Here is a 21,641-nt window from a genome sequence, read left to right on the forward strand (position 1 = left end):
GGGTAAGTAGATATTAAATGGGAACATTTCTGCAGTAGCTCATGGCATCAAAAGCAGCAATAAGTGAGCATGCAGCTACCCAAACTGCTGGGCTACTGAATTCCAGGCAGATGGAAGAATGAGGATCCACCAGAAACAAACACAGAACTGTCAGTAGATCTTGGAAATAAAGACCCATCTGCCTACACCTTCAAGGCTTGGACTCTGATAAATGTGTCTCTCAAAGGAACCTGACCATGATAGACATCTTTAAGAGCTGGTACTTTGTGATGTGTTCTGTGTCCCTATGCATCCTGTTTAGCATGGGCTCAGCTCCCATGGAGCCTAAGGGCAAGAAATTAACACTTTTAGGGTGTGATTCATCTCACTGATTTCAAACGTCTCAGTGATAGACTGGAATACATCTGCTCAACACTTCAGTGATAGACTAGAAGATGTCTGCTCAGATCTAGAAGGCCACCCTTGGGCCCAAAGGGGCTTTTAATTGCTGGTGACTGGGACTAGACACTAGGATTTCCAAGGACTTTCCTTATATATAGGCATGGCTTGTAAGTCTCATTGCCTTCAAGTTGGAAGGGTTTGGGAGTTTTGATTGGGAGTGAAGGTGTAGCTACATTTCCAGATATAATGATGTTTCTTTTGGTCTTCTATACCTCTAATTGCCTGTGGCATAGTAAGAGACATACAGATTTAATAGCAGAAGTAAAACAGAGATGCTGACGATACAGCAGCTTCCTTAGTTCCAAATATCCTGCATCCACTCCCACTTTCTGCATTCCATCATAAACTATGTGTTCAAAACTGGTTTATATCACAACAGCAAAACCAGATCAAACCCTTTGAGTTTTACCTGAGATACAAGATGGTTCTGCTGTATTATCCCAGCTCAGGCCTTATGAAAATGTGTGTATTCCAAAACTCCAGGGAAGATGTTTAAAACAGAACAAGGTTGAATCCTCCTAAAACTTTTAGATTTAATACATAATGTGAATGCAGTGTTAGATTCACCTGAAGTCAGAAAGCCCTTAGAATATGACAGAGGACATGGAGTTGCCCTTGTTAAGACAAGAACATAAGAAAGGTTGTACGGGGCCAGAAAAAAAGTAATTCTAACTGGGAACACTGTTTCCGGCAAAGATCAATAGTACATGCTGAGAGAAGAGTGTAAAATCAGGCCAACCTGCACTGATAACTCCCAGGAATATTCTCCCAGTTTTCAGTAATTTGTGTCATGAGGAATTCCTGAGCTAAGAGTGGTATCTTTTTGCTTAGTAACCCTCTATGGATTTTCTTTTATGAATTTACCCAGTTGCATTTTGAATCCATGTAAAATTCTGGCATGCACACCATCCTGCTGCAAGGAGTTCCACAATTAATGATACTTTATATGAAGAACCAAATTCTTCAGGGTTTTTTTCTGAATCTACCATTTGCTGCTTTCAATTGATTTCTAACATATCTCTCTATCCCACAAAACAAGCCCCAGCTCCAATACCCTCACAGACTGAAGAACAGAAAAAAAAAAAAGCGCCATTCAACAATTCAACACCTCTCCCTTYTCCCTTCTGGTGAGTAGGAGTTGCTGCTGGAGGAGGCAAACATTGATAACTTAAAACTGAGGATGAAAAGGCCAATTCATCTTCCCAGCCCTGGAAGGGATCTTCTGCTCCTTGTATATAGCAAAAAATAAACAGTGGGGGCAGAGGCAGCTTCCAAACAAGTTGCTAGGTTGGGCCTGGCTTGCAGCCCAGGTTCCAATCTGTGATTCTTCTGCGTTCCCTCGAGTTCTTGCACAATCCATCAGCGCCTGATGCTCTGACCTACAGCTGCGCAAATGCATGTTTGTTTTCTCCACTTGTTATTAAGCCCTTCAGAAGATGAGAGGCAGCACAAAGGAAAAAACAAACCAAAACATTTGTTTAATATTATTATTACCGTGATTTATTATTCCTATTAAAAATAAAACTAGGGAACGCCAAGGCGGCAGATTAGCCCATTGCTACGAGGCAGGTTGGCTGGATGCTTTATTACGGTGTCCTTTTATTATGCTAAAGTGAGAGCTGAAATTTTCTTGCCARACAAATGATTTTATGCTTGTTTTCATCAAATGTTTAAAAAGATGGAAAAGAGTTGAAGATAAGTGAAATACGTTCCGTGTTTTTGCGTTTATCAGTTGCTTTGATCAAAATAGATTAACCACATGTCAAATTAAAAGTAATAAACTTGCAATAGGACTAAGAGTTGTTCTCCTCTAGGCTGCTGATTCAAATCTGCCAAAGATCAAAGGGATCAAAAGCTATTACCATGTGATGGCTGTTCAGTGTGTGGAATGAAATTACTCCAGTTTTCAGCTGGAAAGCATCCATACCTCAGAAAAGCCAGAAAAATAACTGGTCATGAATAGCAATTTCACTGGCTGCCTCTTTAGCCAAAGTTTCAGTTGGTTTAGGCCATGCAACTCTCAGTGCAGCAATGTAGACAGATCTCGCAGACTTGCTGTACATCTCACAATTCAAAGTACACATCTTAAAGCATAGGTGCAAAAGTTAAAAGGAGCATATGGGCTTCCTTGTTTTCTTTCTTTTTTTTTTTTTTTCCAGTAAATTTTGGCCTCTGTATCAACAAAGAACAACCAGGATCCTCAAGTTTTGAGAAATCACAAGTCAGTTGCAAAGAGCTCTCTTTTTCTCTTGGAATACGATGAGATTTCAGTCCTTCTCACGTTTTTGCATGGTTGAGGTTGATAACATTGAAAGTCGTCTCCCCAAATCTGGAGTCAAGAAGACTGACTGGGAAGCATTAGAAGAAGCTGCACCTGTTGCATTGATCAAAATGCAGATTCATTTCCTAGAATCTCACCGTGCAATCACTCACTAATAAAGAATTTTTTCCTGGTTGCAGTGATGCACACACCTATACACACACAGAGTTACTATGATTCCCATGTAGTAAAATAAAGACACAGTGTGATACGTACCAGCCTCTGCAAAAATCTGGTCTGCCTTGGGACACGTCGTGCAACCTGCAAAGAGTTAAGGAAGTTAATGGAGCCTAGTCAACTTACAGGCAGATTTGTCATTTGTTTAAATCCAGACATGGGTTTGTGTGACTGATTACCCATGGCCAGGTTCAGGCGTTCCTCTGGTTAAAATTAAAACCTAAATCTCCTTCCATATTAACAGACCCACTGATCAAAGCTCAGTGATGGAATGTGGCTCTTGCAGGCAAGGAGGCATGGTGTGTTTTTTAAATGCTACTTTTCAAGAGACTCTCTGTTTGAAGGCAGGGATCACAGCCCTTAGCCCGAGCCCTCGATGCTATGCCTTGAGCCCTGGAACTTACTCCCTTATAGTCTTTTATGGAGGTACCCAAGGACTCTGTGCCATTGTCTTTCACCAGTTGCATGGCATATGTCACACAATGAGAAGGGCTGTTAAATGGTCCACAGGGAAAATAATGACCAGGGATAAGCTGGTTTTACTAGAAAAAAAWTTCTGATTCACATGCCTCTGTCTCTGTTTGGAAAGAAAAGCTGAAAGCTTGCCACAGGCCAGATGAACTGTCTTCATAAACCAGATATAGCCTGTCAACCCAAGGCAGGACACCCTTCCTTAGATCATTTATGTCTTAAGATCTCAGCAGGTTTTGCAATCAACCAGTCCACAGTTGGAGAAACTGAGGCCTGGAATAGTTTAGCTTGCTCATCAAATGTCATGAAGGGCTATCTACAGCCTCAGACAACTAAAACCCAAAGCCCAGTCCCCAGAGCAGTCTTGGTCACTATTCACACTTATCCGATGCAAGAACACTCAGCACCTCATCAAGGGTTGCAAACTCTTGGCAGGAACAGGGCTGAGCACACTACAAGCTCCATTCACTAGAGACTGTCCTCAGCTCAGCACCAGGTGAACGCTTGGAGCTTGAGGGACAACAAGGTCCCACCCATGCAGACAGAAAGCACCCAGGCGATGAGGCTCAGCAAGCATAACTCCATTCTGCTACAAGTGCGGACCTGCTTCAAGGGAGGACTTGTGTAAACTAGTGTAATGACATTAGCTTTACTGATGTTACCTCAACAGGAGCTCTGTTGCCTAAAAACTCYCCACAGGTATGCTGGATTTACTGCAGTGACCAAAAAGCACTAGTTATGCACAAGAAGGGTATAAAGCTATGTAAACTTAGCAACAGGTTTGATTATGAAACAAAGTGCTTTGCCTATAACAACCCAGTTACATTCATTGTCTCACCCTTCACAACAATAACAACTCCTTCGACTTCATTGCTTATGGTGTAAGTCTCAGCTTAGCAACATCTCCATATCCAACACCCCCCGCAAAACAGGAGAGTATGAGTCTCTTGTCAATATGGGAAGCCAAGTGACTTTTTAAAATATTGGTGAAACTCGAGGGAGCAGAGGAATGTAATGACATTTTTTTACCCAATTTGCCCTTTCTGTTTCTTTATACTAAAATAATAGGACTCCTTGCCAAAGAGATGATTTTATGTCTGTTTATATCATGCATTGCAAAGCTCAGAAAAGCCCAGTGGAGAAATTAAAGTCTATTCTGTTAGAATCTTTATGATTTCCTTCTTCATTACTTTAGCTACCATCTATAACCAAGGAAAAACAGCTTCATCAGGAAATTTTCAATGGAAAGAAATTCTTTGCTGATGAATTTTGGAAGAAACTTTCTGCCTAGGTATGTTATCTCAGGCTACTAAAGCACCTCAGGAGACTGCTACAAGAAGTTACAGAGTGTCCATCATTGTAAGTTCTTAAGAACAAGCCAGACAAACATCTGTGAAGATGATCCTGCCTGGAGCAGAGGCAATGCCTAGATCAGTGCTCCTCAGTATTTTTTAACTAGAAGATTAGCTTTTGGAACAAATCCACCTTGTATCTTGCACAGTGTGACCACAATGGTTTTCACTGACCAGTGAAAGTGGCCATTTGGCACCAATTTTTTCTTCATACCTTCACCACGCACCCATTTTGTTTGTTTGCTGATTTGCACAAGGAGGCTTTGTATGGCTTGGGTCCTTCAAGAGCTACCTTCTAAAGTCTTGAGCACAAACAGTAGACATTGGTCAGTAGCTGAGGACCACTAGATAAGAGTATTCTKTTTGTTATGACTCCATGACTACTGTCAAAGCACTACTGCAAGGTTTATGATACTGATCAATCCATCGGAGTATTTTGAACCAGCTAATTTCCCTAGCATCATCTAATGGAACAATTTCTAAGTTCCCGTCAACATCTGGCTTTAAAGCCTTCCACTTCTGAGGCACTCAYTAAAACACAGTAATTGCTAATAGTGACCCCATAGTTGCTGTCATCTCATAGTCTTAGCATGGCATAYCTCGAATAGGTTGGGCAGTAGCAACCCAACTACCTGTGAAGAGMTGTCCAGAACTACCTCCAGTGCAAGGAGAATAACCATCTACTTTGTTGTCTACATTAGCAGAGTTGTCATGGGATTAATCAACAGATAATCCATACTCATTGCAAGTACCCAAATCATGCAAAGACCCGTGTCTTTGCTCACCTTTGTATAGGAAGGTCATCCAAGGAGCTTACGGTTAAATACAGTCTTGTATGCTCTCCGGGGTAAGTTAGAGATTTGTTTATACGAGGTGTAATGTGTTGACCTAAGGAAGCATCTGTCTCCTCTTAACTTGGTTCACGCGTTCAGTCAGAGGACAGACAGACGTCTTTTTCCAGATATGGCTGTCCCAGTGGGCTAGGTCGCAACCTCTATTTATGCATCACAGCTTTTCTGTCAGAAGTTACTGCTGCCACTGATCTGCAGCAACACGGCTGCTGTGAAAGCTCCATCATTTGCCCAAGCAAGATCAGGCAGTTTATTTCAGCACTGTTAATCAGTTTCTTGAGCTTCTCGGTTGATTTTTCCCCCCTGAAGCAGATGAGTGAGCGCTCCCAGATATCACTGCACTGGCAGGAGAGGGGTGGAAATATTCTCTTCCATTAGGACAGCTGGGTCTGGAAAGTAATGATGGTGTGTGGCTAAATTCCTCATCAGGAAATATGTGTTAAGCAGGAGCGGCAATGAGGTTGGGGTCATCGTAGTGGAAAAAGTTGGGCACTTCTAGAGAGATTCTTCCCATTCTAAAACGGGTTGGATGAGTGACTAAATGACTAACTCCAAGACAGGTACAGATATGTGTAAACAGGCCCACTATTTCCACTTATTGTTTGATAGAAGATCTTTTACTTTGAGACCCCTGCTTGACTCCTTGTCTTGTCTTTTGGGCATTTCACAAAACAAATTATTCTTGCTAATGGAAATCTCTGGAGAGAAATCTTTCCATCCAGACTACTTCTCTRCGGCCTATTTCTGAAACTTCTTACAGTGATATTTATGATTTCCCCCACAAGGAACAGAAATGCTAGGGGAACCTGAAACACAATGACATTAGAGGAGCGATCAAGTTGCCAAAACAGGCATCTAGTGTCATTTTAGACATGCTAGGGTATCCTGTCTGAACTCTAGCAAGGCATAGGTCCTCTGCAGGTCCTGTGTCATATCTGCCAGGTCCACATGGGTGTCTCAGATACTACAGAGCATCTCAGATCTGATGAAATTTAGGTAACTGAGTCATACGATCCTGACCACTTGGGTAGACCACTTACCCAAGGTCACACAGAGGGTCCGTTAAGGGCCTGAAGGGTGTGAGTACAGATCTGAAGCTGGGTCTTTTAAATCACAGTTTCCCAAATTACCGCACAAACTTTCTTCCTGACTCACAAAAAGAACATTCTCCCTTCAGCCCTATATCTAAGCCACACAGTAAAACAACATGACAGTCCTCACTGGAATGCGTCAAACATTTTTTTCTCCCCTGGACGAGAAGCGTTTTACGAGCTGAACTCCACTGGGCTCATTTCATCCAGCATGAGTTAAAGATGTAATTCATCAAGTACTGCAGGACTGGGACCGTCGGACAAAGCAGAAAAACTTTCCTCCAAGCCTGAAGCACGCAGAATTACTCAGATTGGCGCGCGGCCAGGATACTGCATTAACTCCCTTGTCCCCGCAAAACTCCTTGTTAACACAGCTATGGGGATGTCGGCTTTAAAGCCATCCAGAGGCAGCAACGCCCTGTCCCTTGCCAGCATCGGAGGGCGCCGGTGCTTTCCCAGCTTAGCACCTCAAACAGCCGGGTTGTTTATTAATAGCTGCTTSCCCCGGAGGGGAGCTGCCTTGGGGCAGAAGCTCGCTCCTCTGCCCCGGGGAACGTGGCACGGGCACGCTGCAGATACGGGCGCAATAAGCACATCAGACAYGCTCAACCCTCCCAAAGGAGGCGGTTCGAGCAGGCTGCCAGTCGTGTTCACACCRAGCCCCGAAGAAGGTGAATTCCCTGGAGAAATTTTGGAAGACACGAGCACATGCACCGTAGTTTTCTGCAGACCGGCTTCACCGTCAGCCACAAAAGCCTGGGTTAGAGGGGGGCAGTAATTAAGCAGAAGCGGCAAACGGCAGAGGCTGAAGGAGGCAGGGCAGGACACTCTCAGGGGAACGGCACTTTGACGTGGGGATCGATTTGTTACCGCAGACCAGTAACAGACTAAGCGCGTTTTCCTCGCTGTCAGTTTTCTCCCACCACGGGGGGTAACACGGGTTGTCTGGGGAGAAGGAGCTACTTTCGCACCACCGTACTTGATAGGCGCTGATCCAAAGAGCTCCCTGGCCAGCTGCTTTCAATTAACCCCCTGCCAATTAGCAGGGGACGAGTCAGCCCCGGCCACCAGACGTAACGGCATAGCGATCACCTCCAAACTTACTTGTTCGGCGAAGCTGTAATCTGCCATCAGCTTCTCCTCCAGGTACCTCGCCAGCAGCTCTGAGTCGGGCTGCCCCGTGGAGGCAGAGAAACCCCAGCAGAGCCATAGCCAGAAGATCATGGTGCCGGGGGGGGATTGGGGGGCAAGAGGAAAGCGCCGGCGGGCGAGCGAGCGCCGCAGCTGCTGCCCGCGGCCGGCTGCGACGCTGCGGGAGAGGCTGACAGGAGACGAGCCGCCCCCACCCTCCTCTCCTCCTTCCCATCCCTGGACCGGCCCCTTTTCCATCCCAGGGCAGCCGCGGGGCCTCCGGCGCTCCCGGGGGTGCCCCTCACCGTGGCCTCCACCGTGCCCGGCCGCCCCGCGCCCCTTGGCGTGCCGCACGCTGGATCGTGCCCCAGCAGCACCCGCGCCTCCTGACTGACCCTCGGTTCACTGATTTCCCCCTGGTTTCGGCGCAGGCCGCCCTCCATCCCGGAGGAGGTGAGGGCCGCAGGGACATTTTCTCCGCCAGCAGGGCCCGAGATGGCCGGTGCCCCCCGGCCCTGCTGGGAGGCGAAGCCCATCCGGAGGCTGCCGGAGCCTCTCCATGGCTGGGGACAGCCACGACGTGCAGGAGCCCCGAACGGCTGGTGCCACCGTTCACAAAAACGAGCCCCCTCTCCCCCCCCTTCACCTGGGGGAGCGCGGCCCGAGGGGGAGAGCGCGGCCTCCACGTGGGAGGGGTAAAACCCTCGGGTTTCGCCCTCCCCACGGGGATTTTTAAGCTCCCCCCCCCAAGCCAGTGTCCCCTCACTGCTGGGGAGGACACGCTCCTCGCCACGAGGCTCCGGGAGGGAAAGGCGAAGCCGCGGGGCACGGAGGAAGGGCGAACGCAGCCCCGCGGCGAGGCCCGAACCGCTGAGCTCCCGGCGGCGGCCACGTCTCCTCCTCCCCGCTCCGCAGAGGCCTGTTTTCCTGTCAAAAGCTGCCCCAGGGGCCCGGTTCCCGGAGCAGGGCAGGGCTCCCTCCGCACCCCTCCTCGCCTTGGCGCCGGGCCTGGCGGCCGGGTGCCTCCCCGCCGAGGCGCAGAGGCCCCGGGAGCCCGGCGCCTTATTTCGGGCCCGGCGTGGCCGAAGCCACCCGTTTCACCCCGCTCCTCCTCCCGCTCGCCCTCCTGGTTTGCGGGCTGCGAGGAGCGGAGGCGAGCCCCCTCTGCGCGCCCCCTCTGTGGGACTCCCCCCGGCAGAGCCCTCTCCATCGCCGCCGGCCCCGCACAGGCAGCCCCGGCCCCTTTTTTTTTTTTTCTTTTTTTTGGCATGTGCAAGGTGCTGCATACACAATCCTGTCAGGATTCAAGCCACTGCATTCTCCTTTTCCTTCCCAGCTCTGCGTCATCAGTCAAAGATGTTTTGCTTCAGGGCTAGTTCGTGCCAGTAACAGTCTGGTGCGTGGATCAGCACCCAGTCTGAATCACAACATTTTCAGACGGAGAGGGCCGCTGCTAAGGGCAGACCAGGGCATAAGACCACAGCCAGAATAAACGATCATCTGTGGCTGTACCACAGCCTTGAAACCATTCGTATTCCCAGCCTGGTGCCTAAATTTCTCTCCGGTCCTGTTGGGAGGTATAAACACGCCCTTGGGCCACTGGAGCTTCTTCTTCTGGACAGACACACAAGCACCCAGACATCATGTCCTGAAAGCATTCGTCCCCTGAGAGCATCTGTCCTGGGAGCATTACATCCTCCGAATCTAGCAACTGAGGACCCAGAAAGTGCTTGCTCCAGGCCCTGGAGAGACCCCAGACAGATGCTGTGCTGAGCAGGTCCCTGCTGGGAGGTGGTCAAGGTGGTCAGTTCCTCACCACATTGAGGGGAGGTAGGGAAAGGGCTCAACGATCCAGTCTGGTTTCAAGGAAGACTTCAAAATAATGGTTCAGGCTGAGACCTGGTTTAAGGAAGAAAAAAATAATGGTTGGAAATGTTTTTTAACTGGGTTCAGTGTCATTTCAGCTCCCTCATGTATTTACTAGCTCAGAAAAAAGAGCTCGGCATGGGAAAGGGGGCAGAAGTGGGGCTGTGGCTCCATGTGTCCATGAGTCTTCACTACTAACATTAGGGTGGGCTGCTCCTAAGCCTACCCTGCTCGTGTTTCACTAACCAAGGGACAAGAGTGAGAGGGAATAAGAGTCTTGTAGCTCTCTGGCATGTGCTTATGTGTTGAAAGGGATTTAAAATGATACGGTAGGATGATTCTCCTAGTGTTTGGAAGACCTAGACACCCCTGTAAAAAGCAAGTCAAAACTCCCCTGCTGACCCTAGATGTAAAGGAAGGCCTGGACAGGAAGAGATGTTTGCTAGTTTGAAATAACCAGTGAACGGTCAGGAAGCATTTGGAAAAACCTCCTGATCCCACCAGCTATCACTGTTTGCCTCCAGATCAGCATTTATTTTGTCTCCACGGCAACTGCACTTTTCCCATCAAACAGGTGAAAAGCTGAGTCCCAGTGTAAATTAAAACAGGGGGACAGTGCACAGACAGTGCGAAGATATTGCTATAGAGCTGATCCTAAGCACATCTGGTGAAAGGAGGAGCAGCAGACCAAAACAGAGGCCTAGAGCAGGCAAGGGGTCACCAACCCCATAAAGAAATCTGCTGGGAAAAGCACTGCCCTTCCCAAAGTGATGAGGAGCAGCCAACTCTACTCATGCTCTCAGCAAGGGTACATTAGGACACAGCACGCAGCTAAATAAGATCAAGGTGTGTTTTAACGTGATTCAGATGCAGTTAGGTTTGGTGTGTGAACATTAAGCCCGAGGTCCTGATTGTTCACATTATCGCCTCTCCCCCCTCCTTGGAATATGGTCTCCTGATTTGGGGGGGAACATGACAGGCACTGCTCTGGGAATGCCATTGGAGACAGAGATAAGCAATTACTCAGGTAATTACTCAGGCCTGTTCACATTAGACATGTTTGATACTGACTTTTGCTGACTTGGCAAAATCAGCAGCTGTTCTTTGGGTGGGAGCTGACCAAATTGAATTGCTTGGCATGCCTGCAGCCAGCATGAGCAGAGACATTTGAGAAAGGCATGACCTAACAGCTAAGCTTCCACATGCACTTCACCTGGGACGGATCATGTTGTGTCAAGGAATCATCCTGTGTCGACAAACACACACATGCACCTTGGTGATGCTCTGCCTTCACACACTTGTGTCCCCCTGTTTTCCCGCTAAAGGCTCATGGGTAGAACTAGTCTTCCTCACTTCACCATGCCAGTTAAATAAACCAGCTGTAGGGAGTGTTGAAGTTAAGGAAAAGGTTGGCACCTTCTAGCTCAAGAGCAAGGGTTTTCCAGACTCCAAACTAAAACACAACAGAGCAAAATTTGGCCATGACCTCCGTGCCATGGCTGCATGGTTTCATAAATTAAAGGTTTCCAATTCTCTATTTTTCTAGGTAGACCTATCTCCCCATTAGCACTGATTTCTGCAGGAGTTTCCCTGGTCAGTTCTGTTCTGTCTTTCAGTGGAGATCTAGCTGATGCTGGGTTTGGATTCCACAGGGCACCCTACTTTTTGGTCAGCTAAATCACTACACTGTACAGTCTAGGTGCTTGATTCAGCTGGCCACACAGATGCAACTAATGCTGCTTGAGATATCCTTGAGTGTCTACCTGCCTCCAGCTGACAGTCCGGAGAGGTGTGAGTTGCCCATATATCCTATATCGTGTGTCCTGGGTAACTCAGGACATCTCAGCTGGCTCTAGGTACGTGAGTGTGGGCAGCCAAGTAGAGCCTTAGCTCTCCATTGACTATAACAGGAGACCAAACACCCAGCTCACACAAAGGCACCTACATAAAATGCGCAACAAAAAGTGCTGAACGAGTAACTAAATCTATCCAAAGTGCTAACAGACCATAAAATTTATTAGCATTCACAGCCAGCAATTTGATCGAGCAACTGGCAAGATTCCCGAAAGGTTACACAGGCATAGACATAGATAAATGTATAGAGTTAAAATTAATTATGCCAAAATTTGGGGAATTACATTAAATATTTTCTCTCAGGCCCTAAGCTAATCAATCTCCTCTGAAACATCCAGATAAGATCTGATGGTCCCTGGTTCTCATGCCATGTGGCAGGTGCCTGTGTTCCTGAAAGGGCTTCTCTGAAGTCCAGGTGGCTGCAGGTCTCTCTGCCGCCGTTAGCTGTGTGTGCCACAGCCCAGCAGAGCATTTCAGAACTTCAAAATACTGTATTGCTCTGATTCGGCATGAAAATCTAAAATATGCCTGAAGCCTTTGCCAAAGGGCTTTGATGCTGGGGAGATCTGAGTCTGCCTGGGGGACTGTTCYGAAGCCCAGTCATGAAATAGGACAAGTGACACATACCACAAAACATCTTAACAGGATCATGTCCTCCCCGTGAAATTCTGGGGAAGTTCCCCTACCCCAATAGCAAATGGTAAGGCTCAGGACTCTGTCTGAGCATCCTCAGCGCTGGTTCCTCCCTTATAGCGTTTGTACTTTCTCCTTAAGAAATTTCAGCTTTTTGTACCCTTTTGGACAGCGTATTTGAGCAGTTCGCGCCATCTAGTGGTCACACTAATTTCCCGAGCTTGTTATTTTTACCTAAAAAAATTAAGCCACATTTGCAGTTTAGGGGAGAATTAAAATAAAGGATTGGGAAATTAGTGTTTAAATAAAATTATCTTCCACAGTAACTTCTGCATCTCTTCAGAGCACCAGTGATTAGCTTTCAGGTCCAGGGTCCCAGATACCTCCAGGCCAGCTATCTTAAGCTTTAAGTTTCTGATGAGAAAGGACCACTCAGTTTGAGCTAGGGACATGTGTGTGGACCTAACTCAGGGTAGAGGAAAAATTCAAATTACAGTATATGCTAACAACACAGCAAAGATTGGGTGCCCTATGCTTGCTGTTCTTGAGATACTGGATAAATTATATAGCTAAAGCTCTGACCACACTCATTGAGTCTTTCCTAGGCTAACTTTTAACTAGCTCGCTTAAATACTGCTAGGACCACAGGCACACGGCCCTGAGCAAAACCCGCCTAAGAAGCTGAGTAAACATAAAGAGTCCAAGCTGTTTTGTTTAGACTGTTAGGCCCTTGACTACCTGATTTAAAGCCAATCTGGATTTTTTAATGGATCACAGAGCTGTAATCCAACCTCCCATTTGAGCCAGTGTGCCTGGGATCTTACTGCTGAGCTTCTCCTCCACTCAGATGGCCTACAATGTGGATAAACTCAGAGCAGCTTGCTTCAAGAGGTAAGGACCGTCTGACAAAGTACAGATGACCCCAGTGCTGGCTTGCCCCTCTGAGCTCTGTCCGGACCCCCTATACTGTACATGGCATGAACTGGACACTGCAACAGTAGGATTCATCTCCTTATGTGGTGGAGGCAGGGAGCTAAACTGAGTGAGGCATGGTCAGGGATATCTACTTCTCTCCATGGATTAAAAACGGAGACAAAGATGTACCATAGGGTAATCCCATCTACACTTCTTATCCTCACCATTCTTCTTCTGTGTGCCTTCTTCCCTATCACACGCACCCCTGCCTCACACCCCCATAGGAAGCTGCAACACAGAAGCAGACCTACAGTAACTGAAGGAGAGGAAGATGAGCCTGGTGATGCCTGCTGGGCCCAAGGAGCACAGAACTAYTTGGGTTATCTGTGCCTAAGAGAGCTCTGGGGGAGTTCAGAAACTGAGAGTCAGATCTTAGGGAAAGYGATAAATAGGTGATATGGGGACCACTGTGTGGATGGACCAATGCAAAACCAAGACGCATGTGCTGTGAAGGCTGTGTACCAGTTTGGATACAGCCTATAGACTCCTAAACTTTCTAGCAATTCAAAGATTGTTATCTCCAAGCTCAAGATCCAGGATTTCCCAGAAGATCTTGGGAGAAGGCAAATCAGGACAGATTATTCAATGTCTCTTGCAGCATAACACTTATGAAATAAGTTATGATCAAAAGGCTGTGTTTTTTTCTGCAATGTATAGTTAAGCTGTGGAACTTCTGCACACAGGATGCTATGGCTGCTAAATATTTATCCAGGTTCTTCAGGGGAAACTGGATAATTTAATGGAAAAGAAAGTAATTGAGGACTACTAAATAAATAGAAACCATGTCCTGGTCAGGATGGACCATAGTTGCAAGCAGCTGGAGACTAGGGGCGTGTTTGGAAAGTGTCATACATGCTTGCTCCACATCTTATATTCTTTCCTGCAGCTTTGGCAACTCTCATGTGGTGCTGAGCTGAAAGGTCACTCACTATTCTGCTTGGGTTCCTCTGGATGTAGTTTCAGGTCTCAGAGATAAAGCCTGAGAAATAATCTGCTGAAAGGATGGGGTAAAAATGTGTAAAAGCAGACAGGTGCTGCTGAAATCTTTTACTGAAATATTTACATCAAACTGTAATGTGAGATAACATAAGGTAACAAAAGATTAAGATAAAATAGGATAAGATAAGATAACATAACATAACATAGCCTTGCTGTTCTGTCCCTGGATCCACTTAGTCTTCAATATTTCCCTTTGAGGTTGCTCAGATGTCTGCAAATTTTCTTATTTTCCTAGGTGAGTAGAAGTGGGTCCCCAGATCCTTTTGCCAGGAACTTATTTCCTCCCTTCTTTTCCCTGCTTGCCTTGCTGGCTACCTTTATTGAAGTATGCAAAGAGGCAGACAGACCAACACAGTTTCAAAAGCTGGGAGCCTTACAACATACCTTTGAAACTATTACCAGATGTTCTCACATGACTGACTTTGAAAAACTAGAGCTATCCCACCACCATCTATGGTTCTTTTCCCAGCCAAAGTGGAAAAGGAGTGTTTGTGTGGGTCAGGATCCAGACCAGAGATCTCTGCCAACCACTGTGAGGTGGCTGGGGAGGAGGGCCCTTGGAGAAGGAGAATATTGCTGCCTCCATCACTCTGAGAACTAGTCACCACCTCATTTATTATAAACAAACAGACTGGGAGTGATTTCTTGCTTTGATCTTTCTAAGTTTTGAGTACTCCAAGGTCTGCGCCTAGCAGGAAGTTAGTCAAACATCATGGGAACCTACAAAAGCAAGAACTGAGCCTATCCAAGCCTGAGTTGTTATCAAGGGCAGAGGCGAGTGAAGATACTGTATTTGGATAACCCTTGCTCGGGCACCACAGCTCTGACTTGCGTTGCAAGGCAAATATTTACCCAGGGCCTAAACAAAGTCAGCATTTCAAAACTTTGTTCAAAATACTACATAACCCCAAGCCGTTTCCTTGAACTTGTCTCAGAGAAGGAAAGATCTTGTGTCTAGTACCTATGCGGACTGTTCTCAGGAGACAAGCAGGAAGAAAATGAAGCATCTGATCTGCTTCCTGGGTTTTTTCCTCATTTCTGAAGTAGGAAGCTTTGATCTTGTTATTGATGGAATCCCAGATGTGAGTATTTACAGACAGGGCCTAGGTCTGCCTTCCTTGCTGAAGTCAAAATTGAAGCTGCAGCTAGCTTCAGTGAGAGCAGAATCAGGTCATTTCTTCATAGTTTTGCTTATATCTTACCATTTCTCTTCTGCTTTTATCTGTAACTGGGATTATTCTGATAATTGTTTTTTACCTGTTATTTGTGGTATGGCTTTTTAATATTATTAAAGCTGGGACTAGTATGGGCAAGTATCTTTTGGAAGCGGGATTCCTGCTTTTAACTCAGCTTTGCTTGTTCTGGGGCTTTTAACCTCTAAACATCCAAGTGGACTCCTGTGCTCAGAGGTTCAGATGTATTTTGGATCCTACTTCCCTGAAATAAGTAGAAACCCAGCACCTGGATGTCTTGGTGGATGAGGTCTCCTGTATCAGAGTACCACAAACTTCAGCAAAATTTTTCATGGACTTAGGTTTTTGCCAGCATGGATTCAAATGCAGAGTTAAGATCCTATTGACTGTACATTCCTTAGCGGAGGGACGGTATAATTTAGTATAATATTATAATAAAAGAATTATAGTTAAAGTTTTGACTTTAAAGCTGAATCCAAATTTAATCCCCTGGACTCAGGTGAGCTTAGCTTTGGGTGTTCACACCCATTTCCACATGATACAGCTCTTTTTCAAATTGAAGTTTGTAGTAGGTATTGCAATATTCCTATGAAGCCAGCAGGGTTGGTGTAAAGCTTCTTTCACTGTGCAAGGTTAACAAAAAGAATTAGTGAGAAGGATGTTCTCTTTTACTTTCTTCCTAACGGTACTTTTCATGACATAGCAAGATTGTTATCCTGAGTTTATAATTCCTAGGAAAAAATCCAGGCCTCTGCTCCTGCCTAATCATAGATGCTATATCAGTTTAACCTCAATGTGCTTAAATGATTTAAGCTAAATTTGTGCAAACATTTGTGTATATGCTATCACTTAAGTTGGAGAGCAACTGATGAACTTTAACTTCTTTGTTGGCATAAATTAAACTGCTAACACACTTTAATTAAAAGAGTATTGCTGTGATTTAAAAGTCACACTTTGCACTTGGAAAAGACTGGATGTTCCTCTTCTATTGGGGCAAATTTAGTTCTCCATTATATTAGTATAAAACTGGAGGAGATTTCTACTGGTTTCCATGGAAATTCTCTGAACTCACTGGTTTGAGTTACCTTAGTATCTGTCACACTGCAGTTATCATGATTGGACAACTCCTGCTGAGAATCTGCTTCTTGCATRTTATGGGCATTTTAGTCCATTAAACATCCCTCCATGTTTCAGAAGCAATGGACTTAAAATGGTGGTACAAGTCATGATCTTGTAAGACTATAGAGAGCTACYTGGCCACAGAGGGAAAATGCATGTGTGAAGAAGCAACATTTTAATCTGAGATGGTTTGTGTCTCTGTTATCCATTTGCAGCAAGGGGAGGTAAATACCCTTTGGAACAATACTGAGTGCTAATCAATACTAAATCAAGTGCTAAATCAAAATGTAAGAGAGCAGCAACACATCTTTCTTTCCTCTTCTTTCTCTTCTAGGAAGTGGAGAACTTAATTGACCTGGAAATCAATGGATTTCCTTCAAGCTCCAAGACGAGAAGTGGCAGGTACCAGGTACAGTACTCAGAAATGCTTCAAAAAAAGAGAAGCAAGGGAGAGAGGAAGAATGCTTGGATGGTCTCCCCAGGTGGCTAGTCCCATTTCAGTGGTCATGAGTGTGCAATCAGGTGGGACCAGCAGGTCTTGATAGGCATGGAAACATCTCTAGCTCTTGTCAGGAAAGGAACTGATGCTATCTTTTATGTAGTACCTAGCACAACAAGGCCTTGTTCCATATCTGAACTCCTAAGGTAGGACCATAATACAGATGCTAAAAAGTGGCAATACTTGTCTGTCTAACCCCATTGATGCTGGTGGGGCTTTTCAATGAGAAAAATGGAAGAGAAGGACTACTGGGAATGTAGGATGAAGCCTTCCAATCCTGCTGGTAGTCCATTCATTCATATTTAACTCAGGTCAAGAGAGTGCAGCACAGTGTCACATGGGAAATGAGTTGGTAGAGTCAGAGACCAGGGAAGACAATTTATTTCCAGCATGCTGATGCATTGCAGATTATTGTGTTCTGTCAGGTTCTGAAACAGAAACATTTAAAATAATGTTGCAGGAATTTTCTTGTGTTTTACACAATGGCAATTAACAATAATAATGCAATCAGTTGTTTGAAGATGATAATTTTTATCACACAAAATGAAAGAAATGATGATCAGAAGGGACCTTTTCTTCACCAAAGCTCTGGTGCTGCCTTTCTTGAACTTGGTCAGCATAGTGTATACAAAAAATTCTCTTGAGTAAAGTTGGATTTCCCTGTATCTTTGAAGTTAAGCACAGGCAAACATGAGTCTTCTTTATCCTAAGGCTTTTTAAAGGGGGCTTCACACAGAGTGTAAATGTAGGTTTTGCATGCCGAAGCCCCTGTGACAGAGATAGAAGATTTTAGCATAAATGTGAATCAAACGAGCTCACATTTCCAGACCAATATTTAAATAATTTAATCCAGTCTAAGCAGATATCCTCTCTAGCTGCACTTGTTCAGAGCATCATTTCTTTTCAACACGTCTGTATTAATGTCATATTTATTGCACTGCCTCCGTTCCCCAGCTCTCTGAATACATAGTGATATATACATACACATGTAGTAGTTTGCAGTTCTACTAGTGGTCTTTATTATAACAGTTTTTCCTTATATTCCCATATATTATTTCCCATCCTTTACCTATCAAATGAGTCTTTGCAAACCAGTAGAATTACGATCTCGGCTATATGAAGAGTTACCCTCATGTTGAGTCACAATAATCGATCATGTGAGATTAGTAAATAAGATTAAAAAAAACTACCTGGAACATCTTTCCTTGAGGCACTAGTTATGGGCTAACAGCAGTTACTTACTGCCCATCACTAGGGAAGACTATTTTCCAGGTTATTGTTTTAGGGCTATATTATTCTACAGTGAGCTCAGTAGCCCATTGGCAACAAGACAACACTCCTCTGTAGACCCTACTGATTTGTTCTAAAGGGAGAGAATTATTTTCTAGGTCTGAATCAGGTATTTAGATGTAAAATATTTGTTCCTTGTGAGCAATTCCAGAAATACAGTGTCTCAGGTATGTGAATGGTCCTCATAACCACAGAAAYAGAGCGCCCCGCAGTCTGGAATGCAGGCAACCTTGTGAACCTCTGTATGATGGTGCAGTGCTCTTATCTCTGTTTTATAGATAGATAACTGAGCTTGTGTCTATATTGCAAGATGGGGATTTCTGCAGCATGATCCCCAGTCCTGGTCCTGAGCTCAGTTGCCCGGAACCTGCAATTTGTGAGATCACATCTATTTCCTCACTGGCTGGTTTGCCTGGCTTTCTCTCCACAAAAACCAGGGTGGAAAGGAAATGAGAAAGGAGAGAGAGGGTGGAATCAGCTGGCTGGAGAGCCCCCCAGGTCCCAGAGTATTTTTGCAACCACAGAAGCCAAGGTTAGTCTGCAGCACTGTAAAAACTTGAAATCTGCCAAGCCCTAGGTTTGAAATTGCTCCTCTTGCACCTCAAATTAAGTGTCATAATCCCCAAAAGGAATCTGAAGAGAATGCAAGGAGAATGCAGTGTGTTAAAAACTGCTTAGGGGATGGGTCACGTGAAGAGAAGTGAAGCTGTGAGCAGGCAGCACCTCAAAAATCTGGGAGGACATGCCAGGTATATCTCATCCTCTTTCCAGTATCTCATGGTAGGCCTCTGCTTTTCAACCTTTTTCTTAATTTACAGATTCTTATTACTTTCCCTAGCAATTTGCAGGTGTCAGTAGAAGTGTTCTTTACTTCAAATGCAGTACAGCATCTATGAATTTGTTTTCCTTCTTTCACTAAGTTACACCTCAGAGGCAGTCCACGGACCTCTAAAGAGACTGTGGAATTCAGCTTGAAATCCATGGTAAACAAAGCATCCCCTATGCGACTTAAAAAACTGCAATCAGATCTCTTGTAACACTTTCCTCCCTTAGACACCATGACAACTTTCTTCACTGACGGGGCAGGAGGAGCCAGGGCCTGGCAGCCCTGGATAACATGTAGTTTGATGTACCCAGTATTTTCTTGATGGTAGACTGCATAGTAATTGCAACATCCACACACAGTGATTTGAACAATGATCCTTATGAAGGGCTGAATATCCATAGCCTGCCTGGGTGTCAAGAGAGGAAGAAGGCTCTCAGTACCCTGAAAATAGAGCTCAGCATCTGTGAAGAGCAGGTCCTAAAAACAATTCCCGAGGCACTTGTTTTCTCCGCTCTAATCAGCAATTTGCCACACASAAGATATTGCACAAGATATTGTTTCCACGCCCTGCTGTCATCAGCAGAACTGGATGCAGTATAAAGGCAAGGAGCAGCCACAAATCCAAATGCCAAAAATAGCACAAGCCTCTTAAGCACCACAGAAGTCCCTGCAAGGCCCATGTTTTCAGTAACCACACTAGCACTCAAACCTCAAGTATAATTATGTACACCTCTGTCCTCCTCACCTGTTAGAGTGGTCTCACTCTGCAGTCTTTGAGATGCCAGGTGGACTAGAAAGCCCACCAGATGCCTGAACCTAACAACAGYAGTGAGAGTCACTACAGGTGTGAGTGATAAGCTCATGTCTCCATCAACACTTCCCCCTTCTCTCCCACCCTCACAAAAACAAACAGAAAGGAAACACATGCCTTTTGGAAGCTTTTTGTGCCATTCCCAAGGGGAGTCAGGAGCCCTGAGCTCCACTGAGAAGCAGAGAAGTACTGGAGAATAAAACAAATGCCCTTTATGCTAAGGTCTTGGTCTGTTCTAAAACTGGATTTGTTTCAGTTGAGGTTGGTTCTGTCTTAATTTGCATTCATGGTGGTGATGTTTCCTACCCCAAGGGTATGTGCGGCAACAGTCATTCTTCACAGTTTGGTTCTTTATCAGGTGTGAAGCGTCAAGTTTGCTGTACAGTGATGTTTGTGGGGTCTTGTGAAGGACTGAGCAAGGTCTATGGTTTGCAGAGCATCTCTACAGAACCATAAATTTCCAGCCCCTGAAATGTCAGTCTGAATGTTTCAGGCGGAGCCTGTATAACCATGAAAAAAAAAAACTGAATTTATTCTCAGTCAGGTGGGGAATCCTGCAGTCACTGTATCTGTCTTTAAGGGATCCTTAAAATCATCTCCTTAAAATGATCTTGCTGTGCGATATCTTACCTCTTATGCAGACTTAGGTTTTCCTGCTAACAGTATATAAATTAACTCCCAACAAACTTACTAAATCTATAGCAAGCCTTATGTGGATTATGTGACTAAAGCAGTTATCATAAGCATCTTCTGTGTTTTGTGTCCTCTTGGATTCAAGTCCTACCTTTATTTTAAAACCTGAGATTGGACCAGATTTAAAACCAGGTCAGTTTTGGTATACTGTTATAGTTTAAGGATCGATATCTGACCTAGTCTCTCCAAGGCTCCCAGCCATCATCAGTGGAGCCAAAGGGCTCAGCTCAGTTGCCTAAACATAGGTATCTGGCGGCAGTGTGAGATAACACACAGAGTCCAAGACATCCATGCGAGGTGTCAGGTATGATGCAGGACCTACAAGAGACCTGTGGCCTCCTGGAGGCACAGCTGGAGGCCAAGGTGGTACCTTAGGGTACCTCCAATGGCACTGGGTGCCCTGTCCCCCTAATCAGTACAGTCAGCATGGTTTAGGGCATGATTCATCCAATGAAACGGAGGTATCTGTTTTCAGATAAGAGGAACCACTCCACTGACTGTAAAGAGCTGATGCTGACTAGATATGACAACAACACCAAAGTAGACAGCGGCATTAACCAATTGCATCTTCCCCTAGAACTAGGTGAGCTGAATCCCATCCCGGGGTCATTCACATGAATTAAAGTTTTAGGGCTTTAAAAAGAAYGATTCAGATAGCCACAAGATGTCACCAGCTCTGCATATAAATTCCAAACGGGAGCATTCATGTGGCAGTAAAAAAACACTCTTAATTACCATTGTTTCAACTCTTCTAAGCAGTGCAGCTGAGCAGGTTAAATATATATGAGTATTTTTATGTAATAATATTGATTACACAATAAGTTATAGTATAAATACATATYGTATATAATGCAATAATATAAATGCAAATAAAAACAAAATGAGCTAAAAAGGTCTGTTTTTTGAGATGTTCCACTTTTCCTAGAAAAATGAAAATTGTGTTAAAAACTGAGGTTTCCGAGTATGACTTTTTGCCAACATGCTTTGCTTTTAGTAAGAATAATTTTGTTCTTGAACAGAAAAATGAAGAGGAAGAGAACTGTCCTTTT

At 45.0% G+C, this 21,641-nt stretch overlaps 2 protein-coding genes across 2 annotated transcripts in view; one reads left to right on the plus strand and one right to left on the minus strand.

Annotated features, from left to right (window-relative positions):
• ITIH5 (inter-alpha-trypsin inhibitor heavy chain family member 5) overlaps positions 1–7,927 on the minus strand; it is a 48,150-nt gene extending 40,223 nt beyond the window's left edge. Inside the window, exons 1-2 of the mRNA XM_026091273.1 lie at positions 7,808–7,927; positions 2,978–3,022 (exon numbers count right to left, since the gene is read on the minus strand). Of these exons, the coding sequence (XP_025947058.1) occupies positions 2,978–3,022; positions 7,808–7,927 (165 nt within the window). The remainder of the gene's footprint in view (positions 1–2,977; positions 3,023–7,807) is intronic.
• A 7,184-nt stretch (positions 7,928–15,111) lies between these two features.
• Positions 15,112–21,641, plus strand: part of ITIH2 (inter-alpha-trypsin inhibitor heavy chain 2) — a 28,502-nt gene continuing 21,972 nt past the window's right edge. The window contains exons 1-2 of the mRNA XM_026091218.1: positions 15,112–15,243; positions 16,808–16,882. Of these exons, the coding sequence (XP_025947003.1) occupies positions 15,160–15,243; positions 16,808–16,882 (159 nt within the window). The 5' untranslated portion in view covers positions 15,112–15,159. The remainder of the gene's footprint in view (positions 15,244–16,807; positions 16,883–21,641) is intronic.

The sequence above is a fragment of the Apteryx rowi genome, unplaced genomic scaffold (assembly GCF_003343035.1).
Source record: "Apteryx rowi isolate R43461 unplaced genomic scaffold, aptRow1 scaffold_9, whole genome shotgun sequence".
In the NCBI taxonomy this organism is placed as follows: domain Eukaryota; kingdom Metazoa; phylum Chordata; class Aves; order Apterygiformes; family Apterygidae; genus Apteryx; species Apteryx rowi.